The sequence below is a fragment of the Anoplolepis gracilipes genome, chromosome 4, assembly GCF_047496725.1.
Source record: "Anoplolepis gracilipes chromosome 4, ASM4749672v1, whole genome shotgun sequence".
In the NCBI taxonomy this organism is placed as follows: Eukaryota; Metazoa; Arthropoda; class Insecta; order Hymenoptera; family Formicidae; genus Anoplolepis; species Anoplolepis gracilipes.
The window spans coordinates 10,029,001-10,049,764 of NC_132973.1; the positions used below are offsets into that span (position 1 = coordinate 10,029,001).

The window sequence follows — 20,764 nt, forward strand, 5'->3', positions numbered from 1 at the left end:
TATTGTAGAAATTTTATTATTAAACTACAATAGTAATGCAAAATTGTGAACGATATCAAAATATAAAATTATTGCAAGATACAATCAAATGTGTCTTTGATGTAATGCTATTTAGAATATCGTATTAAAATATTGCGGTTATTATGTGGTAATTTATTTTTTCAATTTACACACACAGTTTTCGTGAGATTTAATAGAAAAGATTTGATGCAGTAATGCAGAGACAATTACGTATCATCGCAAAACAAAATAAGTACTTTTTTGTATATCATTAAAAATATATTTTATTATATATGTTATATAATTCAATGTGAAAAATTTTTCTGTTATATATTATAGTGCCATTGTACAATTTATTATATATCGAGAGAAAAAAAGACCATCAGTTATATTGAATTTATTTATATACAAGTTGGATATAATTTGATCGAAGCAAATTGCAACGTCTTCTCGTTGTTGTATCGTACTATCAGTATCAAACTATATACTTTCTGATAAATTATAGATTTGAATATTGTAATTAAATGTATGCAATCTTATTCTTCTTAGTCTTCTTATCACTTCTCATTTATCCTTATACACTGTATCTTTTTCCTTCTATCTTCTTTCCCTTTAGCTTATTAAAATGAGTTTTAAAACATTCAAATTAACTGTAGCTGCATAAACTAACAAAACTTACAACTGCATGATAAAGTGATATATCATGAGTCATGATATATATTGTTTACATTTAATCGGATAAAGAATATCTTTGGACGATCGACAAATTCCTTCCTTTCTCAGCTATTGTTACATAGGTCCATGCATGCTCGGTGTGTTGACTTAACGAGAGACGCTGCCAAAGGAGACGACTCTAAGTCCTATTAGTGTTTGCTTCATTTCCAGATGCTGTTGCTTCTTCAAGCGCAAGAAGAAGAAAAGTGGAAGGCAGAAATGACTGTCCGTTACCGTTGGTCTCGGGGGGGCGGTGCAGTGCGCGGGTAATAGTGCCGACGAGTCTGCAGGAGGAGGGGTCGTCGCCGAGGAGGCGCACGCCGTCGCCGCGACGTCGAGAACGGGGAAGCGCGGCGCGGTGGGAACGGCCGCGGGGATGATGAACGCAGCAGGTACAGCGGCCGATACTGCCAGCAGCGCCGATCCCGAGAGAGAGGCCGTTACTCTGCTGCGTATCGGCAGCCGATCCGCATCACGGGACTCGGTGCTGCACACAACCGTCACGATGACACCGACGCCGACGCCGCCGCCGCTGTCGAACTGAACCACCGCCACTACCACCACCACTTACTGTCATCGTCATCGTCATCATCATCCATCATCATCATCATCATCATCATCATCATCATCATCATCATCATCATCATCATCACCATCATCACCTTCATCGTACAACCACATTCTATTACCGTCGCCGCTATTATCATATTAATTGGACGGTTGCGCGACTCGGTCGAGAGAATAAAACTGCTTTTTCTCTGGCCAATCGAGTTGTGATCTTTTTCGATAAATAGGCGGACTCGCTGACGACGATTCGACCTATGACCAACTCTGCTTCTCAGCGTAATGAAATTGAAATTCTAGTGCTTTGGTGTTATCGCTGCGATTAGAATTGTTTTTAGCTACGTCCGCAACTGTTGCAAAGAAAGCGCGGCCGATTCCGCGAGAAACTTGATAACGAGTCTCTTCGTTGAAACTGTCGGATTCGCTTTCAAAACCCTCTTTTTTATTTGTTTTATACGTTGTACATACACACATGTATGAGAATATACAGAATATGTCTAAACAGTTGGACAAAGTAAATGTATTCTGTGACGCATGCAAATATGGAATTATTTTTAGGGAAAATTTAATTGTTGGTCTTTAATTAAAAAGGCCAATGATTAATGAGACAGAATGCATTTTTCTTTGTATTTTTTTTTTCTTTTGTAATATTGTAACGTGAAAACTCGCGAATTAATAATTGAAACAAATTTTTACGTATTTATCTGGCAAGATGTGACTGACCTGTCGTTTCTCGAACTGATAAACTCGATTGTTGGATTCTTAGATGCCTATTTTAAATTTTCATTAAAGTAAAGCCAGAGACAAATTTATGACTTTAGCGGTATCCATCTTTTTTTATGCATGTCGCATGTATCTTGCGTGTACGTTTCGTTTGATTCATTTTTTTCTCTCCTCTTATTGTCGCAAATAAGTCGAATGAATATTCCTAGCGGCCTTGAGCTACTGATAGAAGTCAAGAGACGTTGGCGAATCCACTTACCTACTTACTGAATAAATCCTCTCGTTTAGCCAAGAAAAGTGACCTCGTGCTATTATTATTACTACTATTGTCATGATTACATTTCATCTTGTTGCTGCCCACTACTATTACTACTTACTACGGCTACTATTACTACTATTAGCACTATGATTACTATTATTATAAATAATTATTCTTCATTATATATTATGTATTATTTTATTTCATTATTATTATTATTATTATTATTATTATTATTATTATTATTATTATTAATCTCTAATTATTATGGTGATCGTGCTCCTTGTTCTCATCGTCATTGTTAGTCACGATCATTATCGTTTCCATTTTCATCACCATTATCATTCCTATTATCCGCACTCGCATTTATCGATTACATTGCTATCGATGTCATCAACATATTGACATGTCGCTATTGACTGAGAATGGTCGTCGTCGGCCGGTCGGTACCGGTGAACCAATGAATGGAGGATCACGTAGTAGTAAAAAGGAATTGATGTACCGATGTTGAGAGAACTTGTTTGTGCCTACGACTCTCTTCTTGTATCACGGGGACGCTTTTTAATAACGTCGCGTTGTACGACGGACAGCCACGTTGGCAATCGCATATATACTACGAATTATAACGAATTGAAATTACCACAGATCTCATTGTATATTCACAGGATAAACGAGCGTAGTATATTATCCCAGATTTGTTGTAATCGAGAGATTTCGATTGTCGCAAAGTCTGATTATAATCCTCCTGAAAGGTATGAAACTGAAAAACAATGATTGCGTTTGAATGAGATTAGGATGCCGATAAGTATTCTCGCTTTAGCGTCTCTTTGAATAGCGAGAACTTGTATAGTATACCCACTATACACTATATGAAACGAAAACTCGCATGCCTGATTTATATTACGTATTTTTTGATTTCGATTTCTTTTTTTAATTTTATCTATCAAGAAGTAATTTTAATATCTATTGGAATATTTATGATGTATATGATTTTGTAACTAGTAGACAGATTTTATAATTTTCATTTGGAGTTGTATGTTGTAAGAGAGAAAGAGAAAGAGAGAGAGAGAGAGTATGAAAGAATAGAGCAGTATTAAAGTATTATTAATAAACATTATCAAGATAATATTGAATATGTACAGAATTTAAACTATCTGAATGCGTGTTAATTGTCGAAATGGTTTCTTTGACATTTACACTGCCTGTTTTTTCTACACGAGAATCATGGATGTATGATAATTCTATCGTGTGTCATCATCAGTTCTATTATCCGCTGAACGGATTGTGATTGATATACATTAAAGAACATTTCACGCTATATGACTAACGTTTATTTCTCAAACGAAACGTGAAATATCTTTTCTCATATACGTGAATATCTTACATATTTATATTACAATATCGTTCGCGTTCTTTCTTTCTTTTTTAGTATTTTTTTTCTATTTGCCTGCATATACTCATAATTTTAAATATAGCGAGACAGAAAATCCACACATTTTCCAAGCAATATCAAAAATTTCGGTTTCATGCCTTTCAAAAACAAAATTATCATATGAGAGAGTGACTTATCTTGCGCGACGAATAATTGAAACAATTACATTTTATATAACATATCGATGAAATAATGTTTTCCGTCTATAGACTTTATAGTGTATATAATGAAAGTTCATTAAAAATTGTAAATGCGTGCGAGAGAGGAACAAGTTGAAATTACGTGACACTCGTGGCAATCGATTCGTTTTCCATCAATGTGTGTTGAAAAATTAAAAAAGAAATGCTTCTTTCGATACAGATCATTCTTTGGAAAAAGAGTGCGATATTCGAGGATTCTTGTTTCCGTGCATTCATCGTTTTCGAGATGATTATCAAAACGAAGACAAAGAAGTAACTGTATGTTTGCGCTAGATTCTACTTCGATTTCTTGAAGTCTTGTGTCAGAATTGATAATAAAATCTGAATGTTATAAATTTGTGATTTCTGTTCGAAACAAATTGGTCTAAACAAAAAAGCGCAAAATTATGCAATAACGTAAAGATTAACTGTAACGAAGAACTCTGCTGTGAACATATTTAATCGCTATTCCCCATATAATGTGACAAGAAGAGCGTTACGTTGCCAGGCATTTGCAAAGATTCATACGGAAGAAAACGTTCGATTTTTTGTTAATGGCCCGCGATATTGAAACATTTAAACGACCAAGAGATAAATAAGACGAAAATATAGACTGGAACTTCATGGGAGAGCAAAAGGATCCCGTCAGCTGTATCGATTAAACAATCAAGTAAGAATGTTTAACTGTAAATCTGTAATTTAATTTCCTCCACCTTTGGACAAAATTCTATTGGTTTATATACTTCTAAAGTGGAAATTTCATAACTTGTAATATTTTTCAAAACATAATATTTGGACACATCAGCAGAGAAATTCAAAGAATTCAATATTAAATTTTTTTCTGAAAAATACTTCTGTCGAACAATCTTCCTTTTATCTCTAAAAGTGACACAAATGTCTGTTTCTTTTTGCAGGGATGTGGTAAATGGCGAGTACGAAGGAAACTGTGTTACGTCCAAAGGTCCACACTTACGCTAGTCCGGCCGATGACTTCTTCGTACTACTCCTGAGAGATGTACACGCCGTACTGTGTTAACACGCGTTTTGCGTACACACCACTTTGTATCCATGTTACATACACGTCGACAAGCGCGTCCGACGACAGAAGTCCATGTACTTACGGAGCTATTACGTACTCGAGCCGTATTGTAATACACGGCTGTGCTCTCGTGTACGATATAAAGTAAATGAAAGATGGAAGAGAGGGAGAGAACCGCTTCTGTCGGACAGTCTGAAAAGTGATACGCTTAAAAAGATAGAGATCAGTATCTCTAGATTATACTCTGTGAATTTCTTCTTTCTCTCTCTCTCTCTCTCTCTCTCTCCCTTTCGTTATCTGTATCTTCCCCACTATCAATGAACGCACCGAGGGTATCGTTCCTTAAATTTTGTGAATTAGCCGCGATTGACAAACGATCGTCGAAACAATCGAGACGTCAGCGGAAAGAGAGTGAGTGATCTGATGAATGATGAGTGATATCCGCATGTGTATATGATTCGCGTGCGTGGAAAGAGAACGAGTCGAGAAAAGACTTTAGAAGTTACTTGAGAGCGCTTTTTTTTCTTCTTCGACGAGGCTGATTCGTAGTAATTCACGTAAGCTGTAATTACCACACTCTATTGTACATAAGACGCTGAATCGCGTACGCGATTATTTATTCGTGTACGCATTCGTGAATCGTCCTCGTGAGTAAAAAATTGATTCACGCGATCCGATAGCGAGCGGCACATATATAATTGTAATATCCGATCGCGAGGAGAAAGCGTGCGTGCGTGCGCGAGAGGTCCACGCGACAGAGGGAGAGATCATCTCCGATATTTATATCACTGTCCTGCCACATCGGGGAATCCGCGTTGTTGGCGTTAATTATAACAAATATCCTGTTGCGCAAGACATTTAGCCCGTAGTTTTTTAGCCGATTTTTCAAAGCGCGCGCGGGCGAAGTCACACGATTTTTATTAATATAACACGACTGACTGCTGGTTAAGTATGGTTGTGAGCAAAAGAGTCCTCGTCTCCTCGGACATTGTAAGCGGTACACAGACACACGGACCTTTCCGTTTCCTCCCCCCCCCCCTGAGTTACATACCTTGCACGGAGAGAGGAGCGAGTGTTGTGTATTACGCGCTTAGGAATGGGATTACGGCTTCTTGTAATGTAAAATGATTATCTTTGCTCGAGAGATATTTTTTTTCTTTTTCTTTTTCTTTTTTGTAAATGATATACGAATAGATTGTGTGGATCAGGATCGATGTATCCTCGTGTCTTTCATTCCCCGGCTCATCGATTCAAAACGATGATGATATATTGATATATCGGTACCGTGATCGTGCGTATCTATGGAAATGAGGCTGCGTAACTACTAAAATATCCTGTAAAGTGTAACTTGGACAAAAGAAATTAGATAACGCGTTTTCCCTCGTGTGTTGTGATCGTTTAGTTATGTACGTTGATATCGTCGATTTATGACAATGTTGGAAAAAACCACCGTCTCAATGAAACACGTGAGATTAAGTTATAATCAAGCACTATATACATATATAGTCTCTCGTATGGAGAAAGTCAAATGACTCGCATAGTGAGGCTTATACGCATATGCATTTTTGACTTACTATATGTTCATATTGTTTTAATGGATAAATTGTTGAAGAATAAAATTGCTATAATTGCTAACGATCATAATAAATCGCCGTTTTTATGAAATTGGCAGATTACGTGCATTTGGTATCGTACGTCTGTGTTGTATGCGTGCATGTGTGTTTAATATTTTATTATAGAATACACGATTTTTTTATTTACGAGGCAAGAGATACGGAATCAGATAGTATAAAGCGATCGTGCGTGCGTGCGTCTGTGAGGCATCATTTTGCAATGTGCAAAAAACACACGAGGAGAAACAGAGTGAAAAATCGAAATAAGAAAAAAAAATAGAAAGTTAATGTACAATGCAAAAGCGTATCTTTACTTCAATTTGTGTCTACATATAGAGTTACATTATAACAAACGTAATTTTTTCAGTACGATATTATCAGTGTGAAACTAGTATCCTTATCGTGATAATTTTCTTATTATTATTATGTAATCGGAATAATGCCACTGAGAAATGGATGTGTTCTTTAGGAGGAAGCTAATGAAATGAAAACGAAATTACCAGGGTTGGGAAAGGAACGGTAACTTCATAAAGTTTATAAAAAGTAACCGTTCCTTTTTCTGAAAAATAACTTTACAGTTATCGTTGTTCAAATAGAGTCATTACATTTTTTAACATTATTATATATTAAAATATAACAAAATATAATTTCAATAATGATATTGCTTATTTGATTGATATAAAGTATAATAATTTTTGTAATAATTAATGCTGAATTAAAAAAAAAAAACTCTAAAAAATAAAAAGATTTTTAATATCTTCGAATGTTGTCAATGTACATGAAAAAGAAAAAATTGTCTTAGTTATTTAGTTTTCTTATAATAGATTCGTAAATATAATCAAAATCCTTTTTTTACATCTTTATACCAATTTTAAAATCCTGATATAATGTATTTATTTTAATAATCTTAAACTATTGATCTCAAATTATCACTGAATTATCTAATTAAATGTTTGTTACAAAACAGAGAGATATTAAAAAAGCTTCCAGCAGTTTTTATATAATGCAACATTTTAACATTCTTGAATAATATTTGTAGGAGAATAAGTTCATAAAGATAATGTTAAAAGTAACTATTAAATTCTCTCGAGTTACTCTCATTACTGAAAAATATAACAAAGTTTTTATTTTTTCGATACAAATTTGTAATGCCATTATTATTATTATTATTATTATTATTATTATTATTATTATTATTATTATTATTATTATTATTATTATTATTATTATTATTATTGCAGTTACCAAAAAAAGTAACTTACTTCTCAACTCTGGAAATTACGTTATTTATATATAAATTTTTTTATAAAAATAGTATGTACATTTTACAACATTGTTTCCCTTTGATTTTGTCGAATAACGTAAAACCTCAATCAATGAATATTACATTTTTTGATAACATTCAACGCAGCTTCCTTCAAGTGGATTCGTTTTCTTTCCACTCGTCTTGAACTGATCCACCTTGTGTATATAGTGATTAAATTGTTTTAGTATTACAATTACTGTGAAAATTATGTGTGTGTTCGCATACATATATATATATATATATATATATATATATATATATATATATATATATATATATATATATATATATGATTGTGGAGAAGAGAGGAGAGTGGTCTACATAAGAAATGGACGAAATATAACGAGACTGAATGATATACATACACACCGGACCATGAAGAAAAAAAATAAAGAAAAATCTTAACATTCGCATTTTATCGCACGCGATGATTAATAATTATATATGTATAATAGGTAAATTATATATATATAATCATATACGCGAAAGTTTCTCGACTGTACCGATTTTAAAGACATGAATATGTATATCTCTCTCTCCCTATAGTGAAAATTTTACTATATATACGTAAGCTGTGATTACTATTTTAATTTTTAACTTATATACAATATCCGATTATGCTTTATTTAACAATTAACTTATACAAAACATCGTCTGACAAGACACTTTAATAGAACAACTTTAAAAAAAGGGGAAAAAAAGACATTGAGATTTGCGTGGAAGCTTATTCTTGTAAATATGTGTTGTGTCTATTGCGCTTAGCAAGTAAGGAAAAGAGAAAAAAGTTCATAATGAATTCTTGCGTATTTTCTCTTTCTGAGATTTCTTTCATTCTCAAACTTTCTCTCTCTTCCTCTGTTAAGAAATTTCAACGTCTTGATTATTTTGGGACATTTTAAGTACCGTTTCGACATTTATCAGTTCTCTATGCTTCTCTAATATCTCTAACAACATGGGTTCTTTTTTCAATATATATCTGCTTGCTGCTATAAAATTTCTAATGAGTTTCTTCATAATATTTATCTTTCGTAAAGTTCTTTCCATTTTATTTTTATTTCTGGAAAAGATTTTAGTTGTGAGAATTATGATACAAATGAGATAAATTGATACTTGCGATTTTACTCACTCTACAATTTCAGGATATGTTTCTTGTAATCTCTCGCTTCGTATTCGTTCCTGTTCTTTTAAAAAATTTTTGTAATCGAACAGTGCCTTTTGACATTCTACTTTTAAGTCTAACTGTAGTCGAGATTCTTTCTCGATGGCTTCTTGAGTGGCCATAATACTGTCATTGAAAGCGAGTAGCTTACTCATATAGGTATATAGTTTTCTGAAACAAATGGAATTAAAATTTGATTGCATCTCTGCATTTTCATTTGGTATCTAATATCAATCCAATTATAAGTAACAACATTTGATACGTAAACACCTCTTACGTTTGATCTTTCGCATCGCCTTCCTTATTACTGAGGATAGAAAGAATAGTGGTACTATGAAGACATAATTTAATGGCTTTGGCGTTTATCAGTATGTCACTTGTAACATTTTGCAATACATTCCCAATAGGTGAGGATTCTTCTTCTTTTCGCCTTCGGCTGTCATCTGTGTATTCTGCAATTGAACAATTTCAAAGATTTCAGAACGAAATTCATGCTCGGCGCAACATTAACGACATACGTTTGTACTTTGCTTGAAGCATTAATAACCTAGCGTTTAAATGCATCAGCGACTCCCTGGCCATCTGGATCTTCTCCTCGACTGGTTTAAAGTCATTCAGCGAAATTGCGCCGATCGGGAACTTGTTGAGCACAGTATTTAGGCTCTTGACAGATTGCTCCAACTCATCGAGCTCCATTATTACGAGTTTTACAAAAATTTCTCATTAAACAAGATATTTATTACTGTATATATATACATAACACACAATTGTTTACTACCGACTACCGTCTACCCTCAGTTTTTGAATCCAAGGGAAACAGGTGTGTCTTCTTAAAAATCCAAATCCACTAGACCTCGATTCACTCATCCAGAGTATTTGATTGACCAATCGAGGATAAAGATTTTTTTGATCTGATTGGTCAATCAATCAAATATGTTCAATAGAAATGCAGTTCTCGCATAGCTAGCAATTGTAATTGGTCACTTGTACCTAAAGTCAATATCATACATCATTGGTTGTCAAATGGGAACTTTTCAAAATTCCTAGAAATAAATTTCTCAATTTTCGCTGAAGATGTCAGCCTCGCATGACAGAAGTGCTGTGAGCTGTGATATATTTTATCATGTTGATTTCTCGCTGGATTTTTTCAAAAGCATCCTTTTATATAATTTGTAAAAGGAATTTTAATTAACAATTTGTAGAAATAAATTACATTACCTTTGGATTAAATATATATTTAACAAATTGTTTATATTTTTCTATATAAGTAAAATACATATCTACGAAATATCTTTCCTCGTATATTTACATGAATCCGTTTCCATGGCAGCGAATTTGAATCTTGAAGAGTGCGTAAATATTTGTATAGCGATATATTTGGGGGATTTGTTATATTTTATATGCAATATTTTATGAAACGCAACGAAATATGATAGAAGCGGTTGAATCTGACGTGCAAATTATTTTAAGTATAAAAGAAGGTAAGATATTTTTTTATATGGATATCTAACTTATTATTTTAAGTATTTTCAAGTAATTTCAGTTTCTGTCAAATTAGTGTATTATCAAAATTATTATTAATTATTTTTATAATTGCAATTAAAAATACAGTTGTCTTAAAAAGGAAACTATCAATTTATATGTTATAAAAGGAACTGTTTTAAATAATTTATGTTAATATTTTTAAAAAATGTGAGCAGATTTCTTATAAATAAAATATTGATATATATAAATATTAAATTCAAAAGGGAATTTTACATATAAATTGTTGCAGTTGTCGCAATCAGATAAAATTTTATATTTATATATAATATGTTACAGGAAAAGGTTTTGATCAAGTTTTACAACCAACATTATTGATTGGAACTTTAAATGGACATTCGCTAGAAACTGACAAGATAGAGTCAAATCCAAATCCACAATATGCTACTGACTTGATTTGGGAAACTGATAAAGGTTCATTAAGAAAGTAAGTATTTTATTTTATAAAGTTCCTTTTAATTTTAAGAATATATATGTATAAAATACAATATGAATAAAATACCATATATATTTAATTTTGTATTTAATTTATAGAATGCGATCAGGGCAAGCTCCATTAAAATTAGAATGCTTTGCTTTTAAAGAGAACAAGGCTAAAGAAAGAATTGGATATGTTCTGCTAAGTATACGTTCAGCACACATAATATCTAAACATGGAAATTTGAGTCCGAAAGCAAATTGGTACAAATTATTGGGATTAAGGAATGATCTTAAAGTACAAAAACCTGAGTTATTTCTTACATTAAGAGTTGAAAATCATAAAAATACAAATTCCAACTCAATGATGAAGGTAAAGTATTTTATACTTTTATACAATTAATATATTCTTAATTTTATTAACAGTAAAATATTAACAATATAATAAATTATTACTGACCTGTAATTAAAATTAGCTACATAACGTATATATCAAATACCTATTGTCAAATTTTATCATCTCATAGATAAACAATTTGATGACAGAAAATGATGTCATTTTGCAAAGTGATAAAATAATACCTTATTTACATCCCGATGAACAATTGATCCAAGTGGGCCCTCTAAATATCTGTTGTGAATTATTCTTATTAAGTATCACAACCACATGTACAGAAAATTTGCATCTATTATTATCTGAACATCTAAGCAATCATGGTGTTGTACGTTTTTTATATCGAGTTTTAGAAAATGATGTAGAACTGAAACCGTTTAATATAGAGTTTGAAAAATCTCGTATTTTTCATGAAAAAGTGATAGTGAAAATACAAAGTTCTTTGAGTGTATTAAAACATTACTTACAATCAAAGCCACATTTCTTAATATTTTTAAAACATGAAAATAGTATAATAGCTGAATCATTAGTTAATCTACAATTACTAGTACCTGTGAACAATCTGCAAGAATTTCTAAAATGTGCTACAAATGCAAGCACTATCCTACATGAACGATGTTTTCTAACTAAACTAGACACAACAGAGAAACCTGTACAAAACCAACATCAAAAATCTTATCTTGATTTACAATTTAAACTGCAATATATTGGAAATAAAATCGACAATATGCGCGATTCTGATATAATAATAAATCCCAACAATACTGTGATATCTTGTATTCAGTATCATAATGAAGAAAATAGGAATAATGTTGATCAGGTAGAATAGAAAACTTATCTATTGATTAATAATTCTTATTCTACAGTGATCATATATTTCATACAACCCATCTATCTATAAAATATTGCTTTATATCAATGTATATAATATTTATATAGAAAATTAAAATGTCGGATTTTTTTTTAGAGATGCCCAGAGATAGAGTCTCATAGAAATCCTAGCGGCGATTTTGGAAAATTTAACTTCAAGAATATACCTCGTGAAATGAAATTGTCCAGTGCAACAGAGTGCAAAAATATAAATGAACAGTCTGATTGCCAATACTTAAAACATCAAATGGATAAAATTACGCATTCACGCTCGTGTAATGCGATATCCTGCATTACTAAAGATTCCAAATCTATAGGGCCTTATCATTGCTATTGTTTATATATTTCACTTACAGCAATAACATTGGTATCTACAAAATTATCTGGCCGTCAAATTGAATTTCGGTTTGTTTAATCAAATATGTTTTTTTAATCAATTGAATAATTTTATTTAAAAAATTATTTTTGTTAACAATTATGTGACATATGTATAATCTCTCTTTATAGTTTTCATCATCCAAAAACTGACATCACATCTGTGGTACATGCAACAATGCCAGCTTTAGCTGGCGAAAAAGTTAAATTACAAGAAATTGGATGTCAATTTCATTTTATATCTGAACCAGACGAAATAAAACAATTATTAAAATCTTTTCCACCAAAGATTAGTATATATGATACAAACGAAGGTGCTGAACCATTATCGCTATCGACGCTTGATGTGAAACCCTTATTTTGTCAGGTAGTATTAATGTTATATTTACAGAACAAATTTTATAAAATAAAAATTAAAATAGGAATCTTTTTCAGTCTGAGTGTCAATACAAATTATCACTATACGATGCAAATCAATGTAAAATTGGTGAAATAGACATTTTACTTAAACTAGAAAATCGTGGACCACACTTTATATTAAAGAAAGAAGAAACTATTGGTAAAAATATATGTTAAACTCACTAAACTAACTATTTCTTAATATTTATTTTTATATTATATAATTGTTTAATATTTATTTTAATACTGTATTGAAATGATAATGTGATATATTTTTTAAAAGGTAAAAATCTAGGTCCACCAATATTAGACGACAGTTTAGCATATAAAATAGTAGATGAGCTTGAAACATGGAAGGAACGACAAAAGGAAATGTTTAAAACCGAGGTAAATAATTAAACGATGACAGTATTTGTTTAATGAAGTGTTATCACGTATAATATGTATTAGCTCAAGAGAAAGGAAGAGCGACATTTGAACATGTTGAGCGAAGAATGGCAAAAACAGAAGGAGAATCTAGAATCGAAACTCGCATGTAGCGTCGAGCAATGTAAGATACTAGCTAACAGTTTAAACAATGCTACTGAAGATTTAAGAACGCGTAGATTAAAAAGTCTGGAAAACGAGACGAGATTAATTAAAGCAAATGAAGATTTACAATGGAGATATGAAACTAAATTACAAGAGCTTAAGGATTCTTTGGACATGATGCAAAATGATCTTACGTCAAAGGTGTGTAAAGTAATAATAATTCGGTTTTGTACGCTTCTATTCTCTCTTCCTCATTTATTTCATAGATATTATCAAGAGACGATAAAATATCGCGACATACATACGAGTAATAACAGCTGACTATGTCTCATTACATATCAAGCTCTATAATCTTATATCTTCTCTTGATCCAAAAATTTTTTATCAATCATACTGTCAATTACAATATTTCAAATACTGTGATAAAAAAAATTTAATGAAACTTGTTATATAATGTCGATAGAATCTTTCGATTATGACTAATTCTAACTTTTATATCTCTGTTTTGAAAAGTTAATTTGTTTCATAATTGCTTTACAATTTTTTATTTTTTAAACTTTTATTTCTATATATAACTTTTGATACTTTCTTATATACTTGGTATGTGTTTTTACTTTTTTTTTTGAAGATTTTTTTCGAGATTACAAATAATGTTAAATTACAATGTATGCTGCAGATCACCAAATTAGAAGAGAAGAAAACTGCTCTAGAAGCACAAGTAGAAATATTATTGTACGAAAATGAAACTCTGAAATCGTCAACAAGTAAACAGGCAGATGAATTGCAAATGTATCAAAAGGCATCTTTAACTAAGGATCAAACAGCGTCTTTGTTGCAAGAGTTAAAAATTCTCGAGGAAAAATTGGACAATGCTCAAAAAGGAAAATCATTTTTTAAAGAACAATGGGGAAAAGCAGTTCGTGAGATACACAAAATGAAAGTCGATCATCAACAAGCCATGCAAGTTCAAATCAAAAACAGTAAAGAAGAGCTGAAAAATGTGGAGTATGTTATATTAATTAATTTTATTTGTACAAGATGTTACATTTTAGTCGAAAATGTTTATGATAGAATCTTAAATTCGTAATTCGTAATTGTATTAAAAATATGAAAGAGAACATTGTTTTTCATGATTTTGCAATTATCATCAATATTAAATATCTCGATAAAAACAATCCCACATTTATTTTAAAAAACGCAATTTTATTTAAATATAATCTAGTAGAAATAAAATTCCCTTTATTTATGTATTTTGTGATATTTTATAATAATTCGATCAAATACAAAATATCATTTTTCAGTTTGGCTGAAATTTTATCTGTAGACACAAGTGCTTTGAATAACGATCAAATCTTGCTGAAGGAACTTCAGAAAGAGATTGATATGATCAAACCAAAACAATCCTTTGCTTCGAAAGAAGATTACAATCAAATATTTGCAATAGCCGATGACGTTTACTCTAAGATTTCCTGCCATGGTAATAAAATCGGATCTAACAAATCAGAAGAGTATAATGATCGGTTGCAAGCACTGAAGGAGGAACGTGACTCTCTTTTAAGAACCGGAAGTTACGCAGCTGACGACATAGTGATTAAAAAACTTAACACAGAGATAAGATCTTTATTGATAAACAGGTAGCAAATTTATTTTCTGGCTTAACATTTGTTGATTAATATATTTATATTTTCTTTGTTATGGGGGGAAAACATAGGATCTTCGAATAAAAATCTATGATTGTACATAACAAGACAATTTATATACATTTGTACACGTAAATAAATATTTTATACGTAAGATACTTTAATCCTCTTCAGCATCATTATTAATATTTCTTGAAATACGAAAGTATGTCTAGGGAAGCAGCATAATTTCTCAACCATTTCAATCCCTTGATAATCGTCCCTCTATTTCGATCCATATTCCTGCTGGAAAATAGATATCGTGTCTGATGACACCTTCTTGAATTACGGGAGCAACCAGTATAGTCGTTCTAAGAAGATACTCTGCAATTTGATTAAACAAAGTTTAATTATGCATTATTTATAGATTGCGTTATTTGTATTTTTCAGTTCTTACCAAGTTATTGTCTTTCTTACATATGAAGAAATTTCTATAGATAAGGAAGAAGAAGAGAAGTGGCTTATTAAGTCTTGAATATTCTATCCACAGTACACTTTTACATATTTACCGTGATAAAGCTTTTTTGTGAGCTTTTTTATTGATCGGCTCGACTCACCGCATGAGGTGGATTTTACGGGCGTATCATTGGTGATAGCCTGTTGCATAATATTTAGAATTTCTGACGTTTGATTAACATGTCAATCGGTATATTTCTTACAAATGGTCTGATAAAAGATAAGTGTTATTATCTCAGAATAAAATTTTGTAAAAAACTTAAATTATATTTAACAATATTTTATAATTTCCCACAGAATTTCATTTATTTTAAATAAAATTTTTCAGATTATTTGCTTCATTGTCAAAATCTCATAGTATGAAAGAATATTTTGCAATGATGGATGAAGACATCAGCTTACAACCATATCTAATCCGAGTTTTTTACGATTCAGGTAGCCATTGGTATCGATCATGTCGGTAGCACGCGGAAATTGTGATTTATCTCTAATATCATCATAATAAAAGGTAAATCAATATTCCATATATTCATTTGGTATCTTAACTGAAAAAGAGATATGAACTGAAAAGATATATGTATATATACATATTAAAATATTGTAAAAATATAATCTTAATTATTTTTATAGTAATATCAAGACAATAGTATAATAAAGCTATTATTCGATTTGATAACGCGTTCCGGTTTTGTATTTAAACATTATACTGAATAAAAAGAAAGAGTATGAGGAGTACTCTTGTATAAGCTTGATGAACTTCTTTTTTAATATCATAGCACTAAATCACAACACTAGAATATCGTACAACCAGATACATCTTTAATTGTTTTTCAACCTTCAATCCAGGGTGGAAATTAAACGATACCGCTTGACTAGAAGTACTGCTAGAATATTTTCATTAATGTTGCATATTTAAAAAAAAATATATATAGTCATCTTTTTTTACTTCAAGTAACGAATTAAGATGACAAATAATAAATTAATAAATATTAGAGCATACGCATTCAATTAAAAATAAAATAATAAAGATTCAGCATTTTAAATGTTATCTTGTTTAAGTCATAAAATCAATAATTAATGTCGCAATTATTCGATCCATTATTTCTCTACATTTATTTAATATTTATATTTATTTAACATTTGTATAGACATATTTTTACAGATGTAAACAGATAGATAATAGATAAGTTTATAAAAAATTTGATATTCGTGATCAATAACACTGCTGATAAGATAAAATATTTATCGTATATACATCATAAATTATGAATGTAGTGAAAGTCTATAATTACGCAATATATTTTTTTTTATTTCGATAGATAAATTATATTATTATTTGTGGTTACTATTTTATATTTGTTATAACAAATAATATTATTCACGTTATGCAATCTCCTAACATATATAGAATTTTGCAATAATATTTTTAATTTATTTATTTTATTTTGTGTATGTTTAGTAAATAAAAACACATTTGATAGAGAATATTTATAGTTTTATACATTTGGCTTTTTCAATTTATTGTCAGATTACACTTCTAAAATATTCTATAAAATAGAGAATTGTATAATATATTATTGTTATCTGTGATGACATCGAAAGCAAGAAAATAACAAATGGTGCGAATAATCTTTATAAACTATGCCCTCTATAATAATGAATGATTTAATTAAAATAAAAAAACTGCATATATATTGCATTGTCTTTTTACATTAATTAAGTCATTATTGTCATTCAGTTATTTATCATTTGCATGTAATTTACAAAAAATTATATAAACTACAATATTTAGAAAGATGTACAAACAATTTACGGAAACAATATTGCAGAGATATTGATAATTAAAAATTGGATAAGAGATTACCTATCTAGTAGTGATTTAATAACTGATTTTTAATTATCGATTCATATGTTAACTGATACAAAATATAAGCTGAATGTAGTATTTGTTATTATACCGAGCAAGCATATATAAATTGATGCAACGTTGATTTCAATCATCACTGATACATCACTGGAACAGAACGGTAAGATCACAGTATTTTTTTGGGTCAAACAACAGATGATAAAAGACATATGAAAGAATATACAGTCATTTTGTACTTTAATTGACATTTTTTTCTCTTTTTTAATATTTCTATTACTTAAAAATATATAATAATAACTCAATAATATACGTTGCTATTTGTTTTAGCGATGCGTTCTTCTATAATAATATTACTGCTATTCGCTTTCGGTGCGCTAGCTTGTGGCGAAGATGTTGAGGAAGTCGACAATTTAAATACGGGAATAATTGTTCCCATCAAAAATGGCGTTCTTCAAGTAAACATCACTAATCGCATCGTGATTCTCAATCTTACAAAAAATGGTGAGTCACAATTGGTAATCATACACATTATATATTTCTATTTTTTTTGTATTAATTTGGTAAAAAACTTTTATATTTATTCTTATCACTCTTACAATGTGTATATGCTGTGTATTTAATATTTCTCTTTATAAATTAATGCAATTATTTATTTAATTTTCAAATACCCAACGAAGAGACTATTATATTGATTGTGCAATATTTTTCCAGATGGCGAGAGCATGATAAATGTTTTATACACAAAAGCTTCGCAGCAAACGCTATCAAGTCCTTTTGTGCTTCAATCGAATTGTGGCGGCAGTAACAGATTATGCATAAAAAGTGCCAATGTTACGCACACCACCATTCTAGCTAGCACGGCTAACGAGATCATCACTATTATTCGCGCGGTAGCTGATCCTGTCGCCGAGCTTATCGATTGTTACCAGTTCACCGAGGGTACGCAATGGTTCGGTGGGCCACAACACCGCTATCAACATTGGCCCGTGCAACACATGTATTATGAAGAAGAGATATATCTACCAACACATCCTCAAAACATAGCATTCTGCGAGCGTTACTGGTTATCTGGCAGTGGAGTCTATATCTATGTAAATGAGACGAATCCACTGTTCCTCGATCAGAATAATTACCGAGACAATTATCTATGTCTGATCGCAAAGAACAAGGCACCCTATCGACGTCGCAATACCGTCGAGCTCAATTATCAACTAGGTGTTTTCCTGGATCCAAAGACCGCTCATCAGCATGCGGTGAAAACTCATTTGGGTAAACCAAAAAGTCGTCCCAACGAAAGGATGATTCGACATCCTATATGGTCTACCTGGGCCAGATACAAGGCTAACATAACTGAGAAAATTGTGGAGTCTTATGCGGACGAGATTATCGCCAATAAATTCAACAACAGTCAAATTGAAATTGACGACAATTGGGAAACCTGTTATGGCTCCGCCGTGTTTGATCCGACCAAGTTTCGTAATATCAGCGGTCTGATACGGCGATTGAAACAAAAGGGCTTCCGAGTAACTTTATGGATACATCCGTTCATTAACCGAAACTGCGAACCTGCATACTCCACTGCATTAAAAAGTTCATATTTTGTCAAAAATCTTGACGGAAACGTTCAGATGTCGTGGTGGAAAGGTGAGATTGCCAGTCGATAGCTAAAGAAGATATTCTTTGTTAAACGCTGTGATCTTTGCTCTTCTTTTTCGCAGCGCCTTTTTAAAGTTTCAATATTAAATGGTTAAATAATTAATCTTTGTAATTTAGTTCTAAATACGTTACATTCAAAATTATTGAAAACATCTAAATACAAAAAGAATATGCAGAAAATTATTCAATTAACTGAACTTCAATTAACTGCGAATGTGTTTTTTTCAGGCGTAAGCGCCGCTACGATTGATTTCACGAATCCGAAAGCGGTAAGCTGGTGGGTGGCGCGGTTGAAACTCCTTCAGAATCTCGGCATCGATAGCTTCAAATTTGACGCCGGCGAAGTGGACTGGTTGCCGCAGGTGCCGACATTAAATAGCCCACTTCATATGCAACCAGGAATATTCACGAAAGAATACGTTCGAACGCTAGCCACCAATTTCGACGATTATATCGAGGTGCGAATAGGATGGCGTAGTCAAGAATTCCCAATATTCGTTCGCATGGTCGACAAAGACAGCAGGTGGACGTGGAACAATGGTCTGCCCACACTAATCACGACGCTGCTACAGATGAATATCAACGGATATGTCCACGTGCTACCGGACATGATCGGTGGCGATGGCTATCTGAACGGTTCGCTCAATGATACGGAATATCCACCTAAAGAACTCTTCATCAGATGGCTGCAAGCTAACGTCTTCATGCCATCATTGCAATATTCCTTCACACCGTGGGATTTCGACAATGAAGTAAATAATCTGAAAAATTCTATTTGAAATAAATGAAATTATGTAGGAGATTAAAAAATATTGTTGAATATACATAATTTAATTATTTTACAAAAGATTACTCTTTGAGAAAATAACATTTATCTATATTTTATCAGACCATCGCCATTTGCAAGAAATATACCGATTTGCATGCTGATCAAACGTCAGAAATTCTAAATGCTATGCAGAAGGCTATCACTAATGGTACGCCCGTAAATCCACCTATCTGGTGGGTCGATCCAACCAATAAGGAAGCTCACAAAATTAATGACGGTAAATTTGTAAAGTTGTACTGTATAGGATATTTAAGATTTATAAGTCACTTATCTTTTTTTCCCTTTTATCTATTTTATTCATGTAGAAGAAAGAGTGACTTGATAAGGATTGAAAAATAAAAATAACATGAAATGTAAACAACGTGAAATTAAATTTTGATGCTTAATCTGATTGCAGAATATCTTCTGGGAGAGACTATATTGGTTGCTCCAGTAATTGAAGAAGGTGCCATCAGTCGCGATATCTATTTTCCTGCAGGAACATGGCTTGATCTAAATCGAAACATAATCATCAATGGTCCGAAATGGCTGAGAAACTATCCTGCTCCTTTAGACACACTTCCGTACTTCAAGAAATATCAATAATGATGCTAAAGAAATAATTAAAATTTCGCGTATATTTAATTATGTATTTATCGCAATAAAAATGATGTATTTGTTTAAGTATACAATTAAAAAGTAATGAAATTTAATGTTAAAAGTCTTAACACTGCTGTGAGAATAAATAAATAATAAAGTTTTACACTGATTTTGATAAAGAT

General features: G+C 31.6%; 4 protein-coding genes and 1 long non-coding RNA gene across 10 annotated transcripts in view; 4 read left to right on the forward strand and 1 right to left on the reverse strand.

Annotated features, from left to right (window-relative positions):
* Positions 1–1,077, forward strand: part of Gish (casein kinase I gish) — a 33,498-nt gene extending 32,421 nt beyond the window's left edge. For 2 of the 4 annotated variants that reach the window (XM_072890478.1, XM_072890475.1), the window contains one exon: positions 868–1,077. In XM_072890478.1, the coding sequence (XP_072746579.1) occupies positions 868–937 (70 nt within the window). In that variant the 3' untranslated portion in view covers positions 938–1,077. The remainder of the gene's footprint in view (positions 1–867) is intronic. The other 2 variants (XM_072890480.1, XM_072890476.1) reach the window with 1 other exon arrangement.
* A 179-nt stretch (positions 1,078–1,256) lies between these two features.
* LOC140664886 (uncharacterized) lies at positions 1,257–6,994 on the forward strand. Its single transcript, XR_012046506.1, has 2 exons — positions 1,257–4,541; positions 4,786–6,994. It is a non-coding gene; the product is annotated as an uncharacterized lncRNA (long non-coding RNA).
* A 1,381-nt stretch (positions 6,995–8,375) lies between these two features.
* LOC140664883 (uncharacterized) lies at positions 8,376–9,811 on the reverse strand. 2 transcript variants are annotated; one of them, XM_072890484.1, is made up of 4 exons: positions 9,507–9,811; positions 9,266–9,431; positions 8,956–9,159; positions 8,376–8,886 (listed from the first exon to the last, which is right to left on the reverse strand). In XM_072890484.1, the coding sequence occupies exons 1-4, from the start codon at positions 9,682–9,684 to the stop codon at positions 8,688–8,690; spliced, it is 747 nt and encodes a 248-aa protein (XP_072746585.1). In that variant the 5' UTR covers positions 9,685–9,811; the 3' UTR covers positions 8,376–8,687. The 2 variants fall into 2 exon arrangements, with proteins under 2 accessions (XP_072746585.1, XP_072746584.1); XM_072890483.1 differs by having other exon boundaries at positions 9,266–9,440; positions 9,507–9,809.
* A 69-nt stretch (positions 9,812–9,880) lies between these two features.
* Positions 9,881–15,299, forward strand: Rha (rha). 2 transcript variants are annotated; one of them, XM_072890465.1, is made up of 11 exons: positions 9,881–10,469; positions 10,810–10,957; positions 11,065–11,320; positions 11,475–12,161; positions 12,309–12,616; positions 12,719–12,953; positions 13,022–13,145; positions 13,269–13,372; positions 13,436–13,717; positions 14,193–14,521; positions 14,818–15,299. In XM_072890465.1, exons 1-11 carry the CDS (start codon positions 10,418–10,420, stop codon positions 15,152–15,154), a joined length of 2,862 nt encoding a protein of 953 aa, XP_072746566.1. In that variant the 5' UTR covers positions 9,881–10,417; the 3' UTR covers positions 15,155–15,299. The 2 variants fall into 2 exon arrangements, with proteins under 2 accessions (XP_072746566.1, XP_072746567.1); XM_072890466.1 differs by lacking the exon at positions 11,475–12,161 and having other exon boundaries at positions 10,001–10,469.
* A 2,285-nt stretch (positions 15,300–17,584) lies between these two features.
* On the forward strand, positions 17,585–20,729 carry LOC140664415 (myogenesis-regulating glycosidase-like). Its single transcript, XM_072889488.1, has 6 exons — positions 17,585–17,678; positions 17,846–18,019; positions 18,230–19,162; positions 19,403–19,926; positions 20,064–20,220; positions 20,401–20,729. Exons 2-6 carry the CDS (start codon positions 17,848–17,850, stop codon positions 20,586–20,588), a joined length of 1,974 nt encoding a protein of 657 aa, XP_072745589.1. The 5' UTR covers positions 17,585–17,678; positions 17,846–17,847; the 3' UTR covers positions 20,589–20,729.
* Positions 20,730–20,764: the final 35 nt, after the last annotated feature.